The 26,984-nt window shown below is 37.4% G+C and overlaps 1 protein-coding gene across 1 annotated transcript; it reads right to left on the reverse strand.

The window, feature by feature from the left end:
• Positions 1 to 909: 909 nt before the first annotated feature.
• On the reverse strand, positions 910 to 19,460 carry LOC114354741 (zinc finger and BTB domain-containing protein 45). Its single transcript, XM_028307287.1, has 12 exons — positions 19,275 to 19,460; positions 17,748 to 17,827; positions 17,055 to 17,101; positions 16,710 to 16,819; positions 16,103 to 16,209; positions 14,375 to 14,526; positions 13,632 to 13,690; positions 8,831 to 8,996; positions 4,756 to 4,839; positions 3,539 to 3,593; positions 2,884 to 3,016; positions 910 to 1,798 (listed from the first exon to the last, which is right to left on the reverse strand). The coding sequence occupies exons 2-11, from the start codon at positions 17,812 to 17,814 to the stop codon at positions 2,886 to 2,888; spliced, it is 978 nt and encodes a 325-aa protein (XP_028163088.1). The 5' UTR covers positions 17,815 to 17,827; positions 19,275 to 19,460; the 3' UTR covers positions 910 to 1,798; positions 2,884 to 2,885.
• Between the last annotated feature and the right edge of the window lie 7,524 nt (positions 19,461 to 26,984).

Raw genomic sequence — 26,984 nt, forward strand, 5'->3', positions numbered from 1 at the left:
CGTGTGTCACCCTGTGCGTCCACGCTCACTGTGAGACCTCATAGTAATGTTTGTGAATACGGGCGTAAGAAGACGTGTGGCAAACTTTTTGGCTACTTTGGGTGTCATGAACTATTTAACGCTGACTGTACCATCGGCAACTGTGTTAACTATAATTTGCCTGTGATGTTGTCTCGTTCTATCGCAAAGAATCGCCATGTGATGAGAGCGAGTGCAAAAACGGAAATGGATAGTTAACAGTGTGGCCGTACGTGTGTACCTTATTATTTCAAATATCAATAATAGTGTCAAAAGTAAAAGACAATATTCTTTAAATAGTATATTTAAAGCTTAAATTAATATAACTTCACACTTCAGTCAGTTGTGATTTTTCAAAAATGCCTTAAAACTTCATTAAAATTAACAAATCTTTTCACATAAACAGAAAGAGACTTGACGATTAAATAAATAATAATAAAATGACATTTAAACATAACTGTCACCAAAAGAAAACAAATGTTTATACACTCGGCATCAAATAAATCGCACCTCCCGCGATAAGCACTTATCAAACGTATGCATCCCCACTTCCCACCAACATTAGTACCATTTGAAAGCCTAGTTCTAAACTTCATTTCATTAAAGGAAAGGTTTTTACCCCAAAAATGTGTCTTTAGAAGGAACCAGAGTCACTTCTTCAAAAAATAGGTAGTTACGCTTGAGCCAACTTTTATGGCTATAAAACTGTTAAATCCATCTGTTAAAAAGGACACGTAAGACCATTATTTGGTTTTATAACCACAAATATTGGTCTACTTGGTCCCATAGGTGAGCCCCAAGTGAGGCCTTTTTTCAAGTTACATTTATGGTACTTGTTAATTGTTTATAAAAAAAATAAATGTGTTTTTCTTTAAGTTTATTTATTGGGCTTTCAAATAACACCAATATTGTTGGGGCATCATGATTGTGTCAGAAGAAAATCTTTAAAGTTCGCGTCGCGGAAGGTGCGATTTATTTGATGTTGAGTGTATTACAAAATTTACGTTACTGATATTATCGCATATTTTTGAATTTATAAATTCAAGAACTTAGTAAAGACCGACAAAACTTCATAATATAACGTCTACGATTTTCTAACTAATATTTCTAATTCACCAAAACTAGCTTAATATCTACGACAATTTAAAATTAATTTACTGAATATAAATTAACTATTTCAAAGAGCTTACTTACATTATACTATCACAAATGCGTAATTTTGAACACTAAGTACGAGAAGGCGTTGATTAAAAATATTAAATAGGATTCTACCTAATGATTATTTATTCCAACAGAATAATATACCTAAATACACTCGAAAAACGTAACCCTTCTTGGCGCAGTCGGGTAAATAAAGGAGCAGCAAAACACATCATCATCATTTCAGCCACAGGACGTCCACTGCTGAACATAGGCCTCCCCCAATTATTTCCATAATGGCCGGTTGGTAGCGGCCTGCATCCAGCGCCTTCCTGCTACCTTTACGAGGTCGTCGGTCCACCTTGTGGGTGGACAAGACACAGTCTCCGGAAATTTTGTAGTAGTTTTATGTAAAGAAACTGTCAATTATGTAAATGCATTATATTGAAAATGGACTTATAGAGAGACTGAAGAATCTCAGTATCTGATATTACTTTTGAATCAAAATAGGTAAAACTAGATACATAGCTAATGTACAAACAACTTCAAACTTCTTGAAGCCACACGAAAGAAGAAAATATGTACAGATATTTCTCGCTAACAATTGGCGAATCCTTTTTTCAGCATCTGTTTAATGTACCTGTAACAATAATATGTTGGTTGAAATACCTACATAAAATTACTTATTTTCAGTATATTCGCATTAAAAAAAAACAATAGTTTTTTAAAACCAAACTAATAAATCACCCGTCAGCAAAGTGCAGACACACTTAAGTCATCCGTCAGGAAGATGTAGACTACGACGTCAGTCGTCAGCAAAGTGTAAACCCCTCCCCTACGTCACCCGTCAGCAAGATGCAGTGTTCTTACGTCAACAGTTAGCAAAATGTACACACCACAGCCCACCCGTCAGCAAAGGTAGCGTAGGGTCTACCTACGCCACGTCCCTCGTCAGCAACACTAATTAATGTCTTTACTGATCGTCAGCAAGTGTACACCCCCTACGTCATATATCAGCTAAGTGTATATCTCCTACGTCACCCGTCAGCAACACTATTCACTATACTGACCGTCAGCAAGCCGTGGCACCGTGTACAGCCTCTATGTGAGCGCAGAACAGCGGCCGCGACGACGACTCATAGCATCAAGCCGCAGTCATTACGTCAATCGTGAACAGCCGCAAAATATCTACGTCAGTAAGCTTTTCAGTCCTCCTTCGTCTTCTATCAGCAAGTGTATTCCCGCTACGTCACCACCACAAGTGTTTACTCACCGTAGGCAAGCCGTGGCGCCGTGGACAGCCTCTATGTGAGCGCGGAACAGCGGCCGCGACGACGACTCGTAGCCGCACACCAAGAAGTCGGCAAGCCGCAGTATTGACGTCACTTGTCAGCACTGTGTATACCACACTACGTCACCCATAGCGTTAGCGTGACGTAGAAGGTATACGCTTGCTGAAGCGTATACCTTCTACGTCACACTAACGCTATTTAAACTATATACTGACCGTCAGCAAGCTGTAGCACCATGGACGGCCTCTATGTGAGCGCGGGACAGCGGCCGCGAGAACTCGTAACCTTTCCGCAGTCTTTACGTCACTCGTCAGCAAGCCGCAAAATATCTACGTCACCCATCAGCAAACCGCAAAATATCTAAGTCACCCGTCAGTAAGCTTTACAGTTCCCCTAAGTCATCCGTCAGCAAGTCGTAAATGTATATACTGACCGTCAGCAAGCCGTGGCGCCGTGTACAGCCTCTATGTGAGCGCGGAACAGCGGCCGCGACGACGACTCGTAGCCGCACGCGCCGCACACCAATACGTCAGCAGCCGCCACCTCCGCTGTGTCTAGGTGCACCTCTGTTGATAACAAAAAAAATATTTAGAAAATGAGAATACCGTGTTTGCGCAACTAAAGTTGAAGCAAACACGGTTTCGGATTCACAGACAAAACACAGTGTGAGTCTTGATAAAGTGCACATAATAGGTGAAACTAGACCTATTTTTTGTCATTTTTTCGACGGAAAAAATGACAAGAAATATCTGAGATTTTTCTTTAATTTGTCATAGATTTTTTTTCTTTCAATTACTTATTGTAAAGAAAACGTAAAAACTTTTAAACTATGAGGTATGTCCTGATGAAATAAAAACAGTAATAATGCTAAATAACAGGCGATAATAATAAAATACATAAAATACTCAAAAAATGCCAACAAATAATAAAAAATTATACTTTTTGAAAGAAAAAACTACTAAACTAATTCGTGTTATTTGGTTATTTATTTGTTGAATTTCTCCAAAAAATGCCCATATTACGGATGTACTACGCGTCGTATATTGTGTGTTTATTTGGTAAGGAAAACAAAATAATAATTTACTTACTGTTCCCCTTTTGCGGTTTATCTTCGGCGTGTACGTCTTGAACATGTTTCATAATCTGAAAATAGTAAAAAACGTACAAATTCTGATATAAATTTAATTTGGAGCTCTAAATTACATATGTGTGTAGAAATACAAAGCAGCGATATAACATTTTGCTGAAATCCATTCGACGCCCGGATTATAATGATCGGTAAAGATGTGTGAGAACTGAATTGCTTAGGATGGTAAAGCCCGGTCCGTGAGCACGTAGAATTTTGTCCAATGACCCCTAGCTACCAATCCTTATCGCTCGCGCGTAATTATGTTGCTGTCGCACTCGCACACTCACTGCGGGCGCCCGTCGCACAGTCGCGACAGCAATATAATTACGCGCGAGCGATAAGGATGGGTAGCTTGGGGTCATTGGACAAAATTCTACGTGCTCACAGACCAGACTATAGATAATTAAGACCTCTACGTCACTCGTCAGCAAAATGTAAACTCCTACATCATCCGTCAGCAAAATGTAGAACACTACGTCACCTGTCACCAAGATGTAAGGCGCTCTTTGGAGGATAAAATATTAATATTTTTAAATATTTTATTATCTTCAATAATAGGGATGATGACTGGGTAATGAAATCGAAATTCTATTTAGTCCGCCAGACAGATAATTAGAAAATATTAGACTCATATTTTTTTCCATAATCGAATAATTACAGTAATTATATTGAGTTGAAATGTCGCGTAAAAATTCTACTCAAGCGTGACGTATCGCGCCATTTCAACTCGATGTAGCACTGTTATTATTTAGGTAATTATGAAAGAAAATATAAAATATGAGTGTAATATTTTCTAATCGGCTAGTTTCCTAAAAAAAATTTTTTAGTCCGTCATGTTTAATATCAAAAAATATTGGACACATATATTTTTATTTGTCAATCTAACAAATAATTACATAGTTATGGTGCGTTGAAGTTCCGCACGACGTCACAACGTGCGGCACTTTTATGCACGCATTGACGTCACGGGGCTCTTCTTATGAACTTTGGCGCGCTTTCTCTTTAAATTTTCATTAGTTTGAAAAAGTGAAAAATACGTGTAGAGTATTTTTTGATAAGTTAACTGACGGACTAATTAAAACTCTTGCTTTTTGACCCAGGAAACATCCCTATTATCTGGCTGACGGACAAACAATTGAAATTTTGTCATCTAGCCTATTAGTATATTCCTATTACCTGTGAGTGAGTGTTCACCCGGTACGGGCATAGCGCGCACTGTAGCGTGCCCGCGGAAGACCGTCGCCAACAGTTGTGCTCCGCCTGCAACAAACAGATGATAAAGGTAAATATATTTTCACTAGCTTTTGCCCCCGGCTTCACCCGCGTGAAATTTCGTTTGTCACAGATCGTCATAAATTATAGTCTATATGTTATTCTGGGTTATAAACAATAATACTGTAAAGTTTCATTAAAATCCGTTCAGTAGTTTTTGCGTGAAAGAGTAACAAACATTCAGACATCCAAACTTTCGCATTTATAATATTATAAGTAGGATTTGCATGAAATGTGTGAGATATCACAGATTTTCCGAAAACTACCGACTTCTCATCATCATGACAGCCACAGGACGTCCACTGCTGAACATAGGCCTCTCCCAATGATTTCCACAATGGCCGGTTGGTGGCGGCCTTTTACAGACTAAATTGGTGTCACTTTAAACCAGTGGTTCTTAACCTTTAAGTCATGAGGGACCATTTTACCAAATTTCTGTCTTGTCAGGGACCACCTCAAAATCGGTCAAAACCAGTTTGCCTGCAAAAATCAGTTAAAAGTGGTTTTAACCAAGGTGTGCAAGTGCACTTCGTAGACCACTTGGAATGTCTCCAGGGACCACCGGTTAAGAACCACTGCTTTAACCCTTAACCACTGACGTACGTACGTGGTACGTCGGTCAAACGGTTTTTCGTTCAAAACTTCATTTTGTGTGGGAATTTTTGCGTGTCCTTTTTGGTAGTTTCCTAGTGGCCAGAGATGCGTGTGCGAAGGGAGAAAATAAATGGGTAGCATGTTCCTAAGTAGGAGAACTAGACCACCCGACGTATGTGGTACGTAACGTCAGTGTTAGTGTAACTTTTTTAAAATCGTTTATGTATGGTGGTCCATAGATAAAATAAATCGTTAGCAGTCTTATTTATTTTCTTGGTCGTCTATATGTAAAAAACCTCATTTACGCCCATAAATATTGCAAATGACGAAGAAATTAGCAAAAAATCCAGGGGATGAAAATTTTTATATCGGTTGCGTCTTTCGAGAATAATCATCATGATGGTGAAAGTCAGTTCGTCGCTTTGGATTGAATTCTTCTGAAGATTGTATACCATGTTTTCATATTTCCTCACTAGTTTGAAGCACAGCAAACTGGTGACCAGGTCATCAATCAAAGAAAGACTATAGAAAATAGCCTTCCTAATTGAACTGTATTAAAAAGTGGCTTATTTTGTGAATTATTGCTATTGTGATTTTTTCGTAATTAAAACTGTTCTTAATCATAAATATGGCCAAAATAGAAGTTCCTACTGTTATCGAATATTTTTGTGGTGATTTTTAATAAATGTCTCTGTAACTTTTATTACCTCTGGAGGATTTCACTAATATCATACTATTCTATTAATCTTATTAAGTTTTTTTTATTATCCCCGTTTAATATAAACATGTGTAAATAATTTAAATTCAAATTTCACCAATGTTACACTCTATTGATACATCAAGAGGTCTTCAAAGTTACGTACGTATGCCGTACGTACGTCAGTGTTAGTGTAACAAAATGACACGTCAGTGGTTAGGGGTTAAACAGTCAGTGTTAAAAAGTTGATTAGGCACAGCGCCATCTAGTGACCTTTGAAAGTACTAATCCCGCACAACGCCATCTAGTAAGCTTAACAGGAACTATTATGCACAGTTCCATCTATCGAGTGAAATAGGTACTATCGTGCGTAGCACCATCTAGTGAGCGCTGAAGGTACTAATACTAGATTGTGTACAGCACAGATATGGATAGATGCAGCATGTGTCAAAAATTGTATGAAGCCGAGCGTGCCACTTTTTAAACGTCATTAGTGTCATTTTAGCGAATTTTAGTGATTGCCGCAACGTAAAAATAATCGTATCATCGTACTGCAATCGCAAAGTCATCGAATGATATCGTGTGACTCGATTCGATAATTAATTAATTCCGATAAAACTGACATTTTGTTAAATTTATAGCTAGTCTGACTGTGGATTAAAATAATTTTGTAGCGGTAAACGTCATTCTATACATATATCAAGCTTTTTATTTTAAATAAAATGTAAAAATACTTTTTTTCATAAAGCTAAGTCAGGTACCTACCTAGTTTTGAAGATATATCTAAACGACAAAATCCAGTGCCATCGTATATATTTTTATATTTCGATTTGTATATTTCGACGTTCGTTACACAGTGCACTCTGTCTTCCGCGATCACTGATCTAACTTGTTTTATAATTCTTCTACTGCTACTTTATTATAATTAATTATTTGTTACTTGTGCGTTAATTACAATAATTCTCAATCCGTAAATAATTTCTTCTTTCTACCGTGTTCGTACTACTGTCCTCGTAAAATCATCGTAACCGATTGTTGTAATCGGATTACATGAACATCACTCGACCATGTATGTCCATTTGGACATATCGGAATGGCACGCTTTGACGAGCAACTTGCTGTATCTACTCTAATCCATATCTGTGGTGTACAGCGCCATCTAGTGAGCTTAACAGGAACTATTAAAAAGCCCTCTAGCAAGTATAATAGGTACTATTGTGCACAGCGCCATCTAGTGAGCGTCGGAGGAACTAACCCTAATGGTGTACAGCGCCATCTATTGCCTTAAAAAGGCACTAATATTAACCGTGTACAGCGCTATCTAGTGAGCATAGTAAGTACTATTGCGCACAGCGCCACCTAGTGTCTAATGAAAGTACTAATGAATTAGTTTTTTGCGGTAAAAACGCACCTTGTGCTTGGTCATTCACGGCGTTGCACTTGAAGCTACAGCTTGAAGTTGGACAAAAATGGATTTCTTGCTGGATTGTTTGATCCTTATTCCTTGACAATAATAAACTTGAAATTTATCATAAAACACACCTTGTGTTTGGTCATCTCCTTCACAGCGTTGCACTTGAAGCTGCACATGCGGCACGAGTACAGGAACAGCTTGAAGCCGGGCGACGCCAGCAGCTCGTGCGGCGGCGCCGGCAGCTAGCGAGCTTCGAAGGTACTATCTAGACTTAGCGCCATCTAGTAAGCTCAATAGGAACTATGCACATGGGGATGCAGTAAGCCTTCCCGTAGAGCGACTCCTTTGACAAGACACTAACTCTTATTCTTTACAGCGTCATCTAGTGAGCATTAGTAAGTACTATTGTGCACAGCGCCACCTAGTGACGTTTAAAGACACTAATATTAATTATGTACAGCGACATCTAGTGAGCTTAACAGGAACTATTATGCACAGCGCCATCTAGTGAGCTGCGAAGGCACTAATCACGTACAACGCCACCTAGTGTCTAATGAGGGTACTATCTGTATTTGAATCAGTTTTTTGCGGTAAAAACTCACCTTGTGCTTGGTCATCTCCTTCACAGCGTTGCACTTGAAGCTACAGCTCGAAGTTGGACAAGAACGGATTTCTTGCTGGATTTTGATCCTTATTCCTTGAAAATAACAAACTTGAAATTTATCATAAAACTCACCTTGTGCTTGGTCATCTCCTTCACAGCGTTGCACTTGAAGCTGCACATGCGGCACGAGTACAGGAACAGCTTGAAGCCGGGCGACGCCAGCAGCTCGTGCGGCGGCGGCAGCTAGCGAGCTTTGAAGCTACTATCTAGACATAGCGCCATCTAGTGAGCTTAACAGTAACTATTATGCACAGCGCCATCTATCGAGTATAATAGGTACTATTATGCACAGCGCCATTTAGCGCCCATAAAAGACACTAACTCTAATTCTTTACAGCGCCATCTAGTGAACATAGTAAGTACCATTGCGCACAGCGCCATCTAGTGTCTTTAGGAGGCACTAATCAAGCGAAACGCCATCTAGTGAGCTTATTAGATCTTATTATGCACAGCGCCATCTGGTATGCTTTAAAGGTACTAACTGTGTACAGCACCATCTAGTGAGTATAGTTGATACCTTCGTGCACAGCGCCATCTAGTGAGCTGGGAAGGCACTAATCACGTACAGTGCCACCTAGTGACTAATGAAGGTACATTTTTTTAAACTCACCTTGTGTTTAGTCATCTCTTTCACAGCGTTGCACTTGAAGCTGCACATGCGGCACGAGTACAGGAACAGCTTGAAGCCGGGCGACGCCAGCAGCTCGTGCGGCGGAGGCAGCTCAGAGCGGCGGCCGCGCCCGCGCCGTTTGGGCGTCAGGCTGGCTAGCTGCGCCCTGGGGACAAGGTGGAGGTTTATAAGTCTAGCACTTAACTCAGTACAGTAATAATAATAATTATAAATAATAATAAATACAGGGTGTTTATTTCATTCCTCGCCATAATTATTTAGGTGATCTATTATGACTTACTAGCGGCCGCCCGCGACTTCGTACGCGTAGACCTCGATTTACCCCCGTTAGATATCATGTTGATAGATGGCGTTTCACGGCTTCCCCCGTATGAATATTTTGCGAACGTCAAAAACAGTAGTTTGTCCAGCGCTGTAGATTTTAGCCAATGACGATAGATGGCGCTTTTGAGACACGTCTTATTTATTGAAATTTATTTGTCACATATAAATTATAGCCTTTAAGTTAATCTGGGTTATAAACAATAATACTGTAAAGTTTCAACAAAATCCGTTCAGTAGTTTTTGCGTCAAAGAGTAACAAACATCCAGACGTCATGACATCCAGATATCCAAACTTTCGCCTTTACAATATTAGTAGGAAATAGGATAAAGTATTCTTATTCTTATTCTTAAGTAACACCAGGCCTGTTCATCTCCGCGAGTTTACATCGAAAACAAAACACGCACGATGGCCCACCTACAGGATACTATTCGACAAGGCCTCACATGCGAGCGAACATTGACTCACGCACGCGTATTCTTGTGTATGATGGAAGAAAATAAAGAAAATGGTGTACTAAATAGTAAATACTGTGCAGTATTTAACTGCCTAAATATAAATAAAAACACAGAATGTACTTTTTTAAGTTGCCTCAAGACACTGAGAGGTAAATAAGTAGTTAATATTATTCATGATAATTCATGCTAAATCATGTATTTCCTCCGCCATTTTCCGCAGTTTGGCACCTCACGTCACATCATTTTACCGAAGTCAGCCCTATAGCTTCGGCGCAGTGCCGATCACTGACGTTTGTCAACAAAATCAGGCCTGTTCATCTCCGCGAGTTTACATCGAAAACAAAACACGCACGATGGCCCACCTACAGGATACTATTCGACAAGGCCTCACATGCGAGCGAACATTGACTCACGCACGCGTATTCTTGTGTATGATGGAAGAAAATAAAGAAAATGGTGTACTAAATAGTAAATACTGTGCAGTATTTAACTGCCTAAATATAAATAAAAACACAGAATGTACTTTTTTAAGTTGCCTCAAGACACTGAGAGGTAAATAAGTAGTTAATATTATTCATGATAATTCATGCTAAATCATGTATTTCCTCCGCCATTTTCCGCAGTTTGGCACCTCACGTCACATCATTTTACCGAAGTCAGCCCTATAGCTTCGGCGCAGTGCCGATCACTGACGTTTGTCAACAAAATGGTGCTTGACTCTTGAGACAAGCTAAATTACACCATATTATTGTTAATGACATTGAGCATACTTTTTTTTAAATACCTTCGCGAAGTAAAACTTCTGTACGTAGTATAGGTGTACCAGAATCTCATGGCAAACAAAAATATTGGAAAAGTGTGTTTTTCATATGGCCATTGTCTATGGCTTTATTGTCACCTGTCAAAGTAAATCAAGTGATCTGTCAGCCGCTGCAGAAATTTTGTAATCTCTTCATGCCTATTTGTTATTTTTGTGAAAAAGACGAAAAAACTCAAGCAAGTCATATTGTTTTCAAAGTGTATTGTAAAATAAGGCATAATTCAAAGTCAATCTTTGATTTTAAATCGCGTCGTTGAGTTGACAGTAAGTTGGAGTGAAATGTTTTGATACTTACCTACATTTAGTTTATTACATAACTGCGTCAGAAGGAGGGTTATTTTTATTTTTATATTATTCTTACCTAATAGCTGCTTTATCGGGGTTTTCAGGTGTATTTCATGCATTGGTGCAGAGGAATGGTGAAAATGTTATGACCATGTAAAGAAAATTGAAAAAGATTTCATCAAGCAAGTTTGAGTAATTGAAATGCTGAAAAAGCGATTTATATTATATTAATACCTCTTTAACTTGATCATCTATTTGAAGAACAAGAAATGCAAGTGGAGTTCTTAGAAGGGTATTTCGCCGAAACAGTAAATTTTCTGTGTCCAGGCAGGCGAACACATGTTTTTTTATATCTATCTGTATAAAACTATTTTTATGGGAAAGTTCATCAAAAGTTTTATTTGTTTTTGCTAATACAATAGCAGAAACTACAAATAATACCGTAGAAAAACTTAATCAAAAGTCGTTTTTCTAATTTCCTTGTTATGTCCATTACTGTTGTTTGCCAAAATGAAGGCTCATTATAACAAATTGAAGCGTAATTTAATTCTAACAGCACTCTCTTTACATTTGAGAAACGTTTGGCTATCGGAAAATAAAAACTTTAAATGTCAAATACTTATAGGAAGAAAATAAAGTGAAGTTAAGTTCTTGTCCAGGTCAAAAGTATAATTTCCCTGGGTCTTCGTTTCGACCATTGTTGTAACGAAACGAAAAAACTTAGAATGTAACGCACTGCACCACTACACTCGGCCATTTCGTCCCAAGAGGCCATTGAGGCAGGACAGTACGTCGTTGATCAGTTTCGCGACAAATCGCATAAATAGGTCCCTCCTTGGGTTTTTGTTTACTAAAAAGTCAATTTCTTTGGACGGTTTTTTGCAACTAAACAATGGATTAATTTTATTGTTTATTTACACAAATGTAGTGTCTGTAGGGGTAAACCCATGATTTAAATAGTAAATGCATAGGGTAAATAGGTTTTTGTCTGTGGTGTCTTTTAGGCATAAATCTAATTTCTTTGGTCCTAATTTCCTTGTTTTCCGTGGCATAAAATGACCTAGGAAATTATAAAAGACCATTAATAATTCGGCGTAAAGTCAAATTTTGAGTATTTCTTTGTTTGTTTGTTTCAGCCAAATGACGTCCACTGCTGGACAAAGGCCTCCCCCAAGGTTGAGACGATGGCCGTTGGGGCAGGAAAGTTCTCGAGTGGCGACCACGGGCTGGAAAACGTAGCGTGGGCAGGCCTCCTACTAGGTGGACCGACGATCTGGTAAAGGTCGCGGGAGTATTTCTTTATTGGAATAAATTTAAAATTTACATTTTAAGAAATAGGTATCAGAATAGATATAGAAAAACTTGTTTTTAATTTTTAACTCAATCTACTGCATTTATCTTCCTTAGTTGTGTAAAAAGGTCGTAATGATATAATATTCATTGGCATGTTTTCTTGCGAAAGTACACAAAAATAGGTCGAACAAAAAAAAAGTAAACCACAGAAGAAAACTTCGAGAAAAAAATATTTATAATAATTTCCTTGGCTACCAAAAATTTATGACCTCATAACTTTGTTTCTAAAACGAATTATGACACCCCTTCTAGATAATTATATTAGCTTAGTTTTTACTAATTAACGCAATGGGAAACTAAAAATAGTTAAAAACAAAAATAAAATTCGTGCCAAGGAAATTAGGCAAAATTGACCATTTTTGGCGAAATACCCAGAATCGTTTTCTAGTTCTGAATGAAGTGATAAGTTATAAGTATAATACTTAATAAAATTATTTACAGTAATATACGATTTACTTATTTTTCAAGACATGTTCCTATGTTAAAAACCCGATGTATAACAACATTCTTCATACACATACCTAAAATGTATAGGTAGGCATTCGTACTTCATGTTCATTAATATTAGTCATAAATAATAATTAACAGTATCAAGATCGTTTAATCCAATTTCCCCAGTATTGCACTCAACAAAGTTTATTTTCCCCATTTGCCATGAGATTCTGGTACACCTATACTTATTATTACTATGTGGACATACCTACGTCATTTTATAAAAGTTTAAAGTTTGACAGCGTATACTCCCAATATAGGATAGAATGTTGGTGAATCATGAAGTTTGGGTCATCGTGGCTTTGGCAGCTATCCTAAAAAAACTATCTGACAAGGACAATCAAAATCAACTGTATATTCAACAGATACACTGTAATTCTACTTACGTTATACCATGAAGTCTGATTTTTATGTATAATATTTGAGCAATAATTAGAAGTTGTTTCCACATCAGCCAGTTTTAATATACTCAACATCAAATAAACCGCACCTTCCGCGACGCGAACTTTAACGATTTTCTTCTGACACAATCATGCTACCCCAACAATATTGGTGTTATTTGAAAGCCCAATAAATATCCTTAAAGAAAAACACATTTAATTTCTTAGTAAATGATTAACATATACCATAAATGTGACTTGAAAAAATACCTCACTTTGGGCTCACCTCTGGGATCAATTAGACCAATTTTTATGGTTATAAAACCAAATAATGATTTCACGTGTCCTCTTTAACAGATGGAGAGCAATTAAACCCAACTTAATAGTTTTATAGCCATAAAAGTTGGCTTTAGCGTAACTACCTATTTTTTGAAGAAGTGACTCTGGATCCTTCTAAAAACACATTTTTGGGGTAAAAACCTTTCCTTTAATGAAATAAAGGTTAGAACTAGGCTTTTAAATGGTACCAATATTGGTGAGAAGTGGGGATGCATACGTTTGAAAATGCTTGTCGCGGGAGGTGCGATTTATTTGACGTCGAGTGTAGTTCTAACTCCTTGCCAGACAGCTTTTACTAGCTTTTACAGCTTTGAATAGGAAGTACACTTACTTCGCTTTCTGTAACGCTTTGGCTCTCTCCAAAATTTCGTTCGGCGTCAATTTTCTTGGCTGTAACAAAATTAATTTATTATTAAAAAGTCGGTTGAATAGCTGATAAAAGAAAACACAATAAGTTGTTTAATGATGAATTAATTAAGTTATAACTATTTATCTCACACCAATAAATATTTTTATAAACCAACAATAAAGGATATAGCACACTTATCAACCTGGAAAGGGATTGTAACCGTAGATGCTCCCTAAGACAGGATTTTGCAAAATTCAACCCCTAGAGTGTAAAACGGGATCCACGCGTACGAAGTCGCGGGTGGCTGCTAGTTAAAACCTAAGTATATAAAAGGAGAAACTGACTCATTGACATATCAACGCACAGCCTAAACGGCTAAACGTAGGCACATGAAATTTGGAAAGGACGTAGCTTAGGTACCGTAGAGGTGCACTAAGAAAGGAATTCCCGAAATTCCCACGGGAACGGGAATTAGCGGGAAAATCTTTTTGTATGAAAAATCTAAACCGCTTAAGTTAGACGCTTGAAATTTGGCACGCAGGGACCTTAGTAAACTTAAAGCTTAGTTACAACAGGATATTGCAAAATTCCCACGGGAACGGGAGTTAGCGGGAATAAACATTTTTTTGAAAAAATCTAAACCGCGTAAGATAGATGAAGGGGGTAAAACGGGATCCACGCGTACGAAGTCGCGGGCGGCTGCTAGTAAAATATAATTCTCTTACCGGCACCGGCGCCTGCACCGGCTGCGGCGCTGGTTCCGGCGCCGGTTCCGGCTCCGGCGGCTCCTGCTCGTACAGCACGAGCGGGCGTCCGTCCATCACAACGTACGCGCCCGCATCCGCATCCGCCTCCGCGTCTGCTAGCATCACCTCCGCTGAAGTAGACGATGATGGGATGAGAAATAGTTGTGGTTATTTATAAGCATATTATACACCACTAAATTTTTATCACCGAAAAAATTTTAACAGGTTATGTAGAAACGTGTGAAAAATTTAAAGCAAAAGAAAAAGAAATGTTTTTCATAAAGTTATTTTTTTATTAAATTTTCTTTAGTCCGTATTTTACGCGTCATAGCTGGGTCACTCCGCTGCTCGCTAGAGTAGTCGTACGCTCTCGCATGTTGCATCGATCTGTCTGTCTCGCTCACGCCTCGACCACGCTTCCAGTGTTATTATTACATACTTAGCTAACTTGGACCATTTTAAATTCTAATAAGTGTTACATTATCGTACGTAAATAGTGCTAGCGACGCGTGTGTCCATAAATTACCAATTTTAGGAGGAAATTAAGAGTCACTTTATTTAACTTTTTTTTGCACAAATGGGATCAGTATCAATAACTCATTACCCAGAATTTTTTTTTCGGTGATAAAAATTTAGTGGTGTAGAAAGAAAGCAACATTTATTACCATGGACATCACAAAAGACAAAAGATGTAAAATTGTGAATAAAAAAAGCAAATAAGACAGAGGTGACATAAAACATACAATGGAAGAGAAAGTAAACTGAGCAGTGCCACCCTGTCGCACAGCGATATCCATCGCAATGGGACCCCACTCAGCACATGCCGTGGCCCCCGGTGAGGGAGGCCACGACGCTGGTTTGTAAGTAAAAACAAGCAAATTATATTGTGAACATAAACCTTTTTTTGAAGTCAGTTAAATAGTTGATAAACAAATTTTCAATTGCAATTCTCTAGTTTTACCAGCTTTTTGGCTATACCCGGCTGATTTTGGCCAATTGAATATCGATCTGTCATGATAAGATGGTTTATTCCACTTTATTCATCTGGATGATATCACCTGGGTTAGAACAACAAACAAAGTAGATTTTTTAGTATCCTCATTTCACCTTAGAACAGGGTTCGAAAGGATAATTATCAATGATAATTATCATGATAATTATCGTGATAATAACAGAAGGATAATTATCGGATGTTAATAACAAAAAAATGCTCTCGTAAAAATTAACTGTATTCGAAGTTTTCGAACATGTATTTCTGCACTTTCGTCTAGTGGTGGGCGTTAATCAACATAGATAGTTATAAAACCTATCTATTTAGATCCACAATGATCACTATTTATCTAGCGTCAAAATATTTATCTATTTTCCAAGTTTTATGTGATTAGCGATGGATAACTTGACAACAGTCAGCAACCAAAAACATAAAGCAACTTCGCAATCAAAATTTCTTATGAAACAATATGACAAATGTATCTTATACTGTTAATAATTATCGTGGAGCGTAATTATCTTCATAATTTCGAACCCTGCCTCAGAACCATTTGACCCAACTTTATTTTCCAGGTGAATTGAGTCGACTAAACCGGTCGCCTTTGTTCACCCAGCAATGAATTCACCCAGGTCAACAGATGCGACTTTTTTCATTGCTCAAGTGGACTTATGACTTACAATGCTAAAAGATATGATGATGGTGTAAATGACAGCTACCTTCATTATCGCTGGAGTGCAGCACGCACGTGACCGTTGCTTCTGAGCTGCTATCGCCAATCTCTGACGCAGACACCAGCCGGTAGGATTCTGAGCCGTCTTCGCACCTGGAAAACGAAATGAATGTCGTAACGTAAGTAAGGGAGAAATAAGTAAGGCAAAATCCTTACGCCCGTATACACAAACGATGCTTGCTTAAGTGAAGCAGCAAATCGAACGCACAGCGTTGAATAGAGTACTGTTATTGGTTCGTGTGTCACCCTGTGCATCCACACGCACTGTCAGATCCCATAGAAATGTTTGTGAATACGGGCATAAGTTTTTTCTACCATTTCTTCTCAACACCAGCCCATAATGTTGTCCCGATGTTGTGGTAGGGCAAGTTATTTGGGACGTATAAATTTTATAAAATCCGATATGTATGAATATTTAAATAATTAAAATGAAGATATCAATTTTCTGACTTCACCATACCATTTATATGCCCATGTTAACATGGGCTAGTGTCGGCTCATATACCCATTTACCTAACACCCTGTATAAGTGCCCTGGGAAGGGCCTAAGTACTGAATAAAAGCTGTAACTTTGACTTTGACCCCAGACTTACCTGACAAGCGTCAAATTGAGTAGGTCGAGCTGCATCACAGACTTGTCCGGATTTATGACTTGCACATACTTCGGTACATTGTCACCTTCCAAACTTGGCATGTCGTTTACCTGCAATGATGAAGTAAGTTATTTATATTCAAACCATTTCCTCAATCAAAATTAAAATAATTAAATTAGTGCGAAAACAAACCCAAAATTATGAAAAAGAAAGGCTGGGAGTTGTGCTCTAAAGGACGAAAAGAATTCACCTCATCTGCTTGTAGTTTCTAATGACTGATTGCATAGTAAAACCACGAAACAAAATATTTTAAAACCATAGTATAATAATAACTTTTATACTGACCCCTTCCACTTTATCAAATGGATTCATTTCCACGATTTGCAGCTGCCCTGTGAAAAGAAAAGTATAACATGAGAATGAGTATTATAGAAGTAAAATAATTACAATTTCTGACCAATAAATTTATGCAGCCTGTTATTCATTGATTTGATGATTCTAAGAGTAGGCGCACACTGTTGATTTTTAGTTGGCCGATAGTTGTGCCCGATTTGAAATTGTATAAAGAATCGGCAAAATCGAATCGGCGTAGTGTGCGCACTCCCATACATGCCCATACTGATCAACTGCCCGACTAAACTATCGGCCGACGAAAAATCAACGGTGTGCGCCTACTCTAAGTAGTGGACCTAGAGTAGGCGCAAGAATAAAACAAAGGTGAAGTAACTTCTTAAGTATATTTTTTTATCCACAAAAGAGAAAAATCTGCATAGATTTGTAGGGGATTTACAGCTGTATTTTTCGTAGATAAGTGGTGTTCTAATTAAAATTAATTTCCCCCAATGTTAAGAGTTATCAGGCCAAGATGTGAAATTAACCATGGATTGGTAAAACAAGAAATTGAATAGCATTACTGTGAAAAACGGCACAGGATCGGTCTTCGTGGAAATCCTTGGGGAAGGCCTTTGTCCAGCAGTGCAGTGGACGTCTTTCAGCTGAAACGAACGAACTGTAAAAAACAACAAAATAATATCGCACCATCTTTGTACTCCGCTGTAAGGAGCTGGGTTTCCGACGTCTCCGGAATCTCCTCGTTCTCCGACATGTTGTTTTATGACCTGAAATTAAAGTTTACAACTTTTATTCGTTGATTTCTCAACTACAGTCCTATCAACTTAAGCTGAGAATTGCATTTGTGTGAGTGATCGCCAAAAGTACCGTTAGTAAAACACATACAAATAAAATTAATGTTTTATTAAAAGGAAGTCTATAAAACACTTGCTACCAATTGGGCCGATGTAACGACACTTGACACATCCTTTTAAATAAATAAAAACAGGTCCTCGCTCAGCATATGCCAAGGCACGAAGTACCTCGACGCTGATATTCTGCGAGCACCGTTTATAGAGAGGGCGTCCAGCCAGCCTTACAAAATACAACAAAAAGACAAACTTTATAAAATTACAAAATAAAAACAGACTAAAAACTTTTCATTGACACCTTTAAAATACGTATTCAATTTGCATAAAATTTCTTTCACTTGGCTGTTTAATGGATTTCGTACAGGAAATTCACTTACAGTAGGAGCCATTTCACTAATATTTGGAACACAATTACATAAAATTACACATTATCTGCTACCAGTACCGGGGGTGAAGTGAAGTATAGTGAGCGGCAAGGAAGCGGTGCGTGGCGGACGCGCCGCGCTTCAGGCCGCTTGCTATAAATAAACCGGTTTAAACCATGCGCAGGACGCGCGCCGCGCTTCAAGCCGATTGTCACTCTACACTATCGGTGTGCACTCACACAAATGCAATTCTCAGCTTAAGTTGAGAGGACTGTATCGCCTGTGGCACTGCACAAATACAAATAAATGTAATATAAATTATTTACTATGATACTATGGTTGTTTATTTTATTAAATGCATTTGCTTGTGGTTCTAGTATATAACATCATTTTTTGGAAGAAATAAAGAACACATTTCTAAACACCACTCCTATCTTGTTCTGATTAATTTCATTGTGGGTCCAATGACAGTTTAACTTTCCCCTGGGACAAACTTGACCTTATCTGGTTGGGTTGTTGGCGGTCAAGCTGTAGATCCTGGCTACACAGGAGTTGCAGCGGTAGTAGGAACAAGAGGTGGGAATAGTTCTGTTAATTCTAGACACCAACTTTAGTGTAAATATCTTTATACAAGACTTTGGCTATACAGAACTTACAAAGAAAACATAATGCCCCTGCATTATAAATTAACCTACTTGTGATGAAAGCCGGGATCTGCAATGCAGATGAAGAACATGAATCCATATTTTTATCAATTTTACTTATACGTAGTAGCATGGTAAAGGTTATCTGGGAAACCTGCTTTCCAAAAGAAATTCAGATGGAAACACTCCACATAAGATTTTAATGAAAAACAATTAAAACAAAGTTTGATTGATTCGTAAATAAATACGAAAACGTCAAAATTAAAAACACTTCTTTCTTGCAACACCCAATATTTTAGTGTTTCTATTTTAAATGAAAATCGGATTTTATGGTTATTGCAACAATATACTCACGATTTGATTTGTTGGCAACAATTTGCTCAAATGTATTTTCACTATTTATCACTGTTTAGGGACTCTTAAAACACTGAATTTTATCTGAAACGCAATAATTATTGCAAATATGAAGCCATTTTCTACAGATTTCTCTTTTCTCAAGATTTAACTCCGCAGAATAAGAAATGGCCACGACTATAATGTTGCCACATGATAAAATTCCTTACCCCAAAAATTGGTAAATTCTCATAATATTTAACAAATTAATTTTAAGCATGGAATATTTTATTTGATCTTTAAAAAATGTTTTGTTTATTTTTTTTTACTTTTTAAGCTAATTAGAAACTCACAGACCACTAGACTCACTGTGTTATAAATTGCAATATTTTGTGGGTGGGACGTGTGACTGATCATGACATTTTCTTCCATGCAAATGACCACGCCCAGTTTTGTGTCTTGCTCTATCTTTCTAGTCTTAAAATGAGTCTTGCTCTAAAAATCAATTTTGGATTCACAGACTGTATAGAGTCGCAAAGATTGTTTAGGTGAATGTCACTCATACTTGTTTTGCTGCTTGCGTCAGTAGCTGAGAAAATCTTGTCGTCTCTTTCACACCTTTGCCAACATCATAAACGATGTTACAAAACTGAAAACATCTAATTACAGCTTAATTTTATGATTAATAGTCATGAAAAAGATATTGAAAGATAGAATTAAGCTGTCTTTTGTATCACTTAAATTTTTAGTGCTCTACATTGAACCTTTGAGGAGAAAAAGAATGTTTAAAAATTATTCCTGACTCGCGGTGTCGAAGTTTTTGATCGCGCTGCGTATATAACAAAGTTTTACGGCTCCCTGGTCGGGAGGTCCGTAGCTACTACGTAAGCCGGAGCTGGCAGGGATCCGGTCTAATTCCTTGCCATCAGATATGTTGAAGCGCTAAGCAATCATATATGGTAAAATAATGTCAAATACGTCAAGAAAATGATAAAGAGAGACTCTCTGGTCTCATCCACACGGTAGTAGCTGATTTGACCTTTCCTTTTGTTGTTTTAAATAACTTTTAACTAATTAAAGTAACATAAATAAGTACTACAATTTTTTAAACATTCTTACATATTAAAATGAGCTATTAACATTTGAAAAATATCGTAATTTAAAAAATGATAATAATGTAGAGTCAATAAATTGAACTCAGTGAGTAATAGGTAACTAAGTGCGGTAAAAGTTAAAATTTTGTTACAAAAAAATAGTGATTTTATAACAAAAACTATCGCTGGAAGTCAGTAGGTATATTTTTTAACAGTAACATAAATCAATCTACGAATGCCTTTTACGTGTCAAGGTGTGGGCAGTGAACTCTACGTGTACAGTTTATAAATAGACTTTTGTAATTAAGTAATACACGTTTGGTAGCTACCAAACGTGTATTAATTACCAAAGTCTATTAATACCAAAGTATAATGAGACAGCTGTCTCACTAGCTTAGTAGATAGCACCCTATCAAGCCAACGGTGGCGGGTTCAAATACGAAGAACTCTTTTTTTGTAAGTAGGATTTCTGAAGAAGAGGCTTTTATTTTTTATGATTCTCAAAAAACGTTTTAACAGTGTTGAAAATGTATTCAAAATATACCATTATATCTCTCATAATGTAGTAATTTTAAGCTATGCAGGAGAGTTAAAGGACAGTACTTTTCCCACAAATTTTGATAGGCAGGTTTGTTAAATAATAAAAACACTGGAACGATAACAAAAAAAGGAAGTCAAAGCAGCTACAGAGGTGTGTGTGAGAAGAACTCTCGTTTCATTTTACGATTATTACGAGTGATTTTTATTACCATTTCATATTAACCCATACATGACGACTTAAAGACGACATATTCAGATGGAGAGGGCTTAAAGCTGGCCCCTCACCACGACCAGTTTCCCTTGTAGCAATGGGACTCCCCGCTGTCTCTACATTGGGATTTGTATTTATACAGAGCGGCCAAAAAACTTTGATATCGAGATTCAGGACGAGCTATCCGATTGGTGAACCGCTATGACGTCAGTCTGCGTAGTGCCTCCATGAATGAGTTGGGAGACAGGTTTATCCAAGAGCGAGGGGAAATAATAAAGGGGAATAATAATTTGAATACCCAGGGCCGCTTGTAGCTGCGTTGCACTGAAATAAATCGAATTATGTTTTGTAGAGATGACCTACTTATGACTCAGACTAGACTGTCCAGTACGTTTACCCTGTACAACACAGCACATAGCGCATCTTAAAATGGAAGGTATTGAGCAATTTACTTGTCTTGAGATGATAATCATGATATTAATTTACAGTGGAAGTGCAACACTCTCTCTTTATATTCATTCTTTATACTAACAGTCTTATTAAACACATTTGGGACTCTACATCAGATTTAGTTATTTATTTGGCTTTGTCAAAGCAACCAATCAAGTACCTCCCCAAAAATGCTAACTAGTACCAATTTCATCACTATGTTAAAGATTTTTTCTTTTAAAGTAATGGAATGTTCAATTCATTTTGTAGAGTCATAATAGAAATACCAATTAATTTACTATTTGCTTTTTGTGTTTCCTTATTTTGATAGATAATTTATCTTTTGACTCTACCTAGCCACATCGATAACATCCAGCCACATCAAACAATAAAACTTCTCATTTAGGCAGCAACTTGTTAATCCATTATACTGATTATTACCTACTATTGTTATTGGTAGTATCTTGCACAAACTCGTCCATTTCAAACGCGACTATATTCGGTTGGAGACGACGTCATGCCCTGCGCAATACAGCCCACTGAACAAGGTCGAGGTCCATCGATCGGGAGCGACGACAGTATACAGGCTGTCCTTATTGAATAGATTAAAATAATAAATGCGTGAAAATAATAATCACCTGGTTTCCAATTTCAATGGATTATGGCCTTTATTCTTTCTCAACATTCATTATGGGTGAATAATTAATGTTCTAAGGATTTTATCCAGTCTGCCCTACTTATTTCTTAAGTAGTGCATAATGCTAAATTAAACTTATTGATTGCCTTAATTTGGCGCCGCGACACACGTACACTCGCGAGCAAAAGTATGGAATCACTTGCATGAAATTTTTTCCACGCGATCTTGTGTACTAACTAATTTGTTAGTAACAAAAAAAGTGGCACCATTTTAAAGATTAAACTTTGAACTTTAATTTGATACCAAATTCATTTAAATCACATCGGTATTTAAAAAGATATCAAGGCTGATGTGAAGAAGTAAGGAAAAAGACAAGTATCAACTGTTTAATACGTCGCGAGTTGCGGCCTATTTACTCCCAATAAAAACACGTGTTTTCGGATTTTTGCTTTCACACGTTGATCCATACACATCTCCGCTTCTTTTGACACTTTACCTGGAATTCTACACCTACGGAAGCAGCACAAATCGTTGCACTATTGCAAGAAGGGCTCAGCCAGCGGTCTGTCACATCTCAGTGCCACATAAGCCAGTCCTAGGTTTCGAAAGTTTTAAGACGCTTTCGGGAGACTGGTGGCTTTATCCCGAGACCAAGATCTGAACAGCGCCGGTGCACATCGCAGAGGGATGACCGTTTTTTCATGTCAACCTTTCTATGAAATCGTCATTTGACTGGTATCGACGTCCAGTAAGAGCTCAGAAATGTTCGTAGGATAGCTGTTAGCGAGTAGACAGCTCGTCTAAGATATAAGCAATAGAATTTGACACCAAAAAGCCCTGCCACAGGCTCGAAACTGACGGCAGGTCACCGACAAGCGCGCCTTCAATTTGTTCGCACACATTTTGATGGGAAGTCGAGTAATGGAGGCGAAATCTGTTCTCCGATAAATGCAGACTGTGTTTGCAGTGCAGCAGTCGAAGAGGTCGGGTCTGTAGGCGGCCTGGGGAGCGATTTGTGCAGTATTGGTACGCTGAAACAGTGGCTTATGGGGGTGACTTGCTCTCCTTCCCATCGAGATAACGAGCAAAGTGCTTGTCGGTGACCTGCCGTCAGTTTCGAGCCTGTGGCAGGCCTTTTTGGAGTCAAATTCTATTGCTCATATCTTAGACGAACTGTCCACTCGCTAACAGCTATCCTACGAACATTTCTGAGCTCTTGCTGGACGTCGATATCAGTCAAATAACGATTTCATAGAGAGTTTGACATGAAAAAACGGTCATCCCTCTGCGATGTGCACCGGCGCTGTTCAGAACTTGGTCTCGGGATAAAGCCACCAGTCTCCTGAAAGCGTCTTAAAACTTTCGAAACCCAAGACTGGCTTATGTGGAGCTGACGTGCGACAGCCCGCTGGCTGAGCCCTTCTTGCAATAGTGCAACGATTTGTGCTGCTTCTGAAGGTGTAGAATCCCAGGTAAAGTGTCAAAAGAAGCGGAGATGTGTAAGGATCAACGTGTGAAAGCAAAAATCCGAAAACACGTGCTTTTATAAGGGGTAAATAGGCCGCAACTCGCGACGTATCAAACAGTTGATACATGTCTTTTTCCTTACTTCTTTACATAAGCCGGGATATCTTTTTAAATACCGGTGTGATTTAAATGAATTTGGTATCAATACAAAGTTAAAAGTTTAATCTTTAAAATGGTGCTACTTTTTTTGTTACTAACAAATTGGTTAGTACACAAGATCGCGTGGAAACAACTTCATGTAAGTGATTCCATACTTTTGCTCGCGAGTGTAGTTCCAATTGGCTTTAATGTTAGACTGATAGAGTCTTGCGATATTTGGAAATTAGTGATGATGGTAATCTTTCATTCACCTGAGATAATTAACATTAGATTGTAAGAAAACCATTAATTTGTTTTCTTAATACTAACAAATACTGAAAAAGATAAAAAAATATTGAAATGAGACATCACTTACACCTCTTTCAACTGAAAAATTAAGTTGAACTTTAAAAACATCCTGTACCGTATCTAGATTCACCTGAGCTCAAAGAAAGAGATAGGATGTAACTTTCAGCTAATAAAGTATCATCTCACTCGCTCATATTGGATCTTATAGAGTCGATTTCATAGTAGTATGGGTATGACGCTCATACACATACAAAAGCAATCTATTGTAATGGGATTAAAATGCCAGCGTGTGCATCTTAGGCAAAGCTCTTTGTAATGAGCGGAATTGGTAGAGCAAGCGGTAACAAAATCGAACTTTTAATAATATTATGGTCTTTCAAGACTCTTAATTTATTATGTAGGTAGAGAGAGATTGAACAGTGGTAATGTACCTGCATATTCATCAATAACATAATATTGTGTAGAAAGAATGTAGAGACAGACTATTTTCGAAACAAAAGAGCTTCTTAGTCCTATACTCTACAATTTATTGAATTGAAATTAACAAACAAATACAAACTAAATGTTATCAGGAGTACCTATTATTTTTCCAAAGTTCTATTCCTAATTCCTACTCGAGAAATCGTCATGATCAGTTAATGTTTAAATATTCAGTAGGTGGGTATTTCGCCAAAAATGGTCAATTTTGCCTAATTTCCTTGGCACGAATTTTATTTCTGTTTTTAACTATTTTTAGTTTCCCATTGCATTAAGTAGTAAAAACTAAGCTAATATATCTAGAAGGGGTGTCATAATTCGTTTTAGAAACAAAGTTATGAGGTCATAAATTTTTGGTAGCCAAGGAAATTATTATAAATATTTTTTTCTCTAAGTTTTCTTCTGTGGTTTGCTTTTTTTTTGTTCGACCTATTTTTGTGTACTTTCGCAAGCAAACATGCCAATGAATATTATATCATTACGACCTTTTTACACAACTAAGGAAGATAAATGCAGTAGATTGAGTTAAAAGTTAAAAACAAGTTTTTCTATATCTATTCTGATACCTATTTCTTAAAATGTAAATTTTAAACTTATTCCAATAAAGAAATACTCAAAATTTGACTTTACGCCGAATTATTAATGGTCTTTTATAATTTCCTAGGTCATTTTATGCCACGGAAAACAAGGAAATTAGGACCAAAGAAATTAGATTTATGCCTAAAAGACACCACAGACAAAAACCTATTTACCCTATGCATTTACTATTTAAATCATGGGTTTACCCCTACAGACACTACATTTGTGTAAATAAACAATAAAATTAATCCATTGTTTAGTTGCAAAAAACCGTCCAAAGAAATTGACTTTTTAGTAAACAAAAACCCAAGGAGGGACCTATTTATGCGATTTGTCGCGAAACTGATCAACGACGTACTGTCCTGCCTCAATGGCCTCTTGGGACGAAATGGCCGAGTGTAGTGGTGCAGTGCGTTACATTCTAAGTTTTTTCGTTTCGTTACAACAATGGTCGAAACGAAGACCCAGGGAAATTATACTTTTGACCTGGACAAGAACTTAACTTCACTTTATTTTCTTCCTATAAGTATTTGACATTTAAAGTTTTTATTTTCCGATAGCCAAACGTTTCTCAAATGTAAAGAAAGTGCTATTAGAATTAAATTACGCTTCAATTTGTTATAATGAGCCTTCATTTTGGCAAACTACAGTAATGGACATAACAAGGAAATTAGAAAAACGACTTTTGATTAAGTTTTTCTACGGTATTATTTGTAGTTTCTGCTATTGTAATAGCAAAAACAAATAAAACTGTTGATGAACTTTCCCATAAAAATAGTTTTATACAGATAGATATAAAAAAACATGTGTTCGCCTGCCTGGACACAGAAAATTTACTGTTTCGGCGAAATACCCAGGTACTGTTTTCCGCTTAAGCTTAACGACCAGCATGTCTAACAATTCTCTCGTCTCTACCGATACTACAGAATATCGCAAATTAACACAGTCACAATATCTTCCGATATCATACAACACAAACGTATCCGGGCTTCATGCTCTACTACGCAGCTGTTAAGGCGACGTTATAGAGCTATCTAGTTTTCTGCAACCCCTAGTTTTATTTGATTTATAAACATGATTAAGACTCTTACAAAATCCTCTACGAAGTAGAATTTACAAAAAATATTTCGCAGGTCCTGGAATCTAGATACACTGAAGTGGTCGAGACAGAAATTTCATCACGTCTATTGAGATAGGTCTAGACTCCAGATAAGTCTATCATAGCTATTAGCTAGGTAGTATAGACTCAAAATAGAGTAAATGAATTTAAAAATGATTTAATTTATTAGGCTGTGGGTAGGTGTAAAGTAAATTATTACACTTAGTTATGTAGAGAGTAGAGCTCTTGTTGAATAAAATTTACTTCTATGACAGCTGCCTGGCCTGGTACTACACTAACCGGACTTACAATACAACACCAGCTTCATTATTGGTCAATGATGTGAATAATTCATCACTTTTAATTGACTAATAAGGTACCAACATCTTCGCGTTATTTTGCGCGTTGCTAAGAGTACCTAATAAGTAGGGGGCTATTCACGACAATAAACAGCATAGTGCTTTACCTTAATGTTCCATTGAAGAAACCTGATTCCACCCCTCTCTCCGTCGCAGACAGACAGAGTAGTTGAAAACAGATCTTGCATTTAATGTAACTAGCTCTAGCCCATAATCTTTCCTTTTTCATCGCCGAGCACATCTACGAAGATAACTCGTCAGCTTCTGTTAACGTCTCTATTCCGTTGGAAGTAACCTAAATTATGAAATAAATAGCTTAACTAGCTATTATTGTAGGCTTATCGTGTTGATGCTTATTTAGTAAGCTAAGTATTCTTTATAAGTTGGACAAG

This window comes from Ostrinia furnacalis, unplaced genomic scaffold (assembly GCF_004193835.3).
Source record: "Ostrinia furnacalis isolate ACB-3 unplaced genomic scaffold, ASM419383v2 OfSCF0194, whole genome shotgun sequence".
Lineage (NCBI taxonomy): Eukaryota > Metazoa > Arthropoda > Insecta > Lepidoptera > Crambidae > Ostrinia > Ostrinia furnacalis.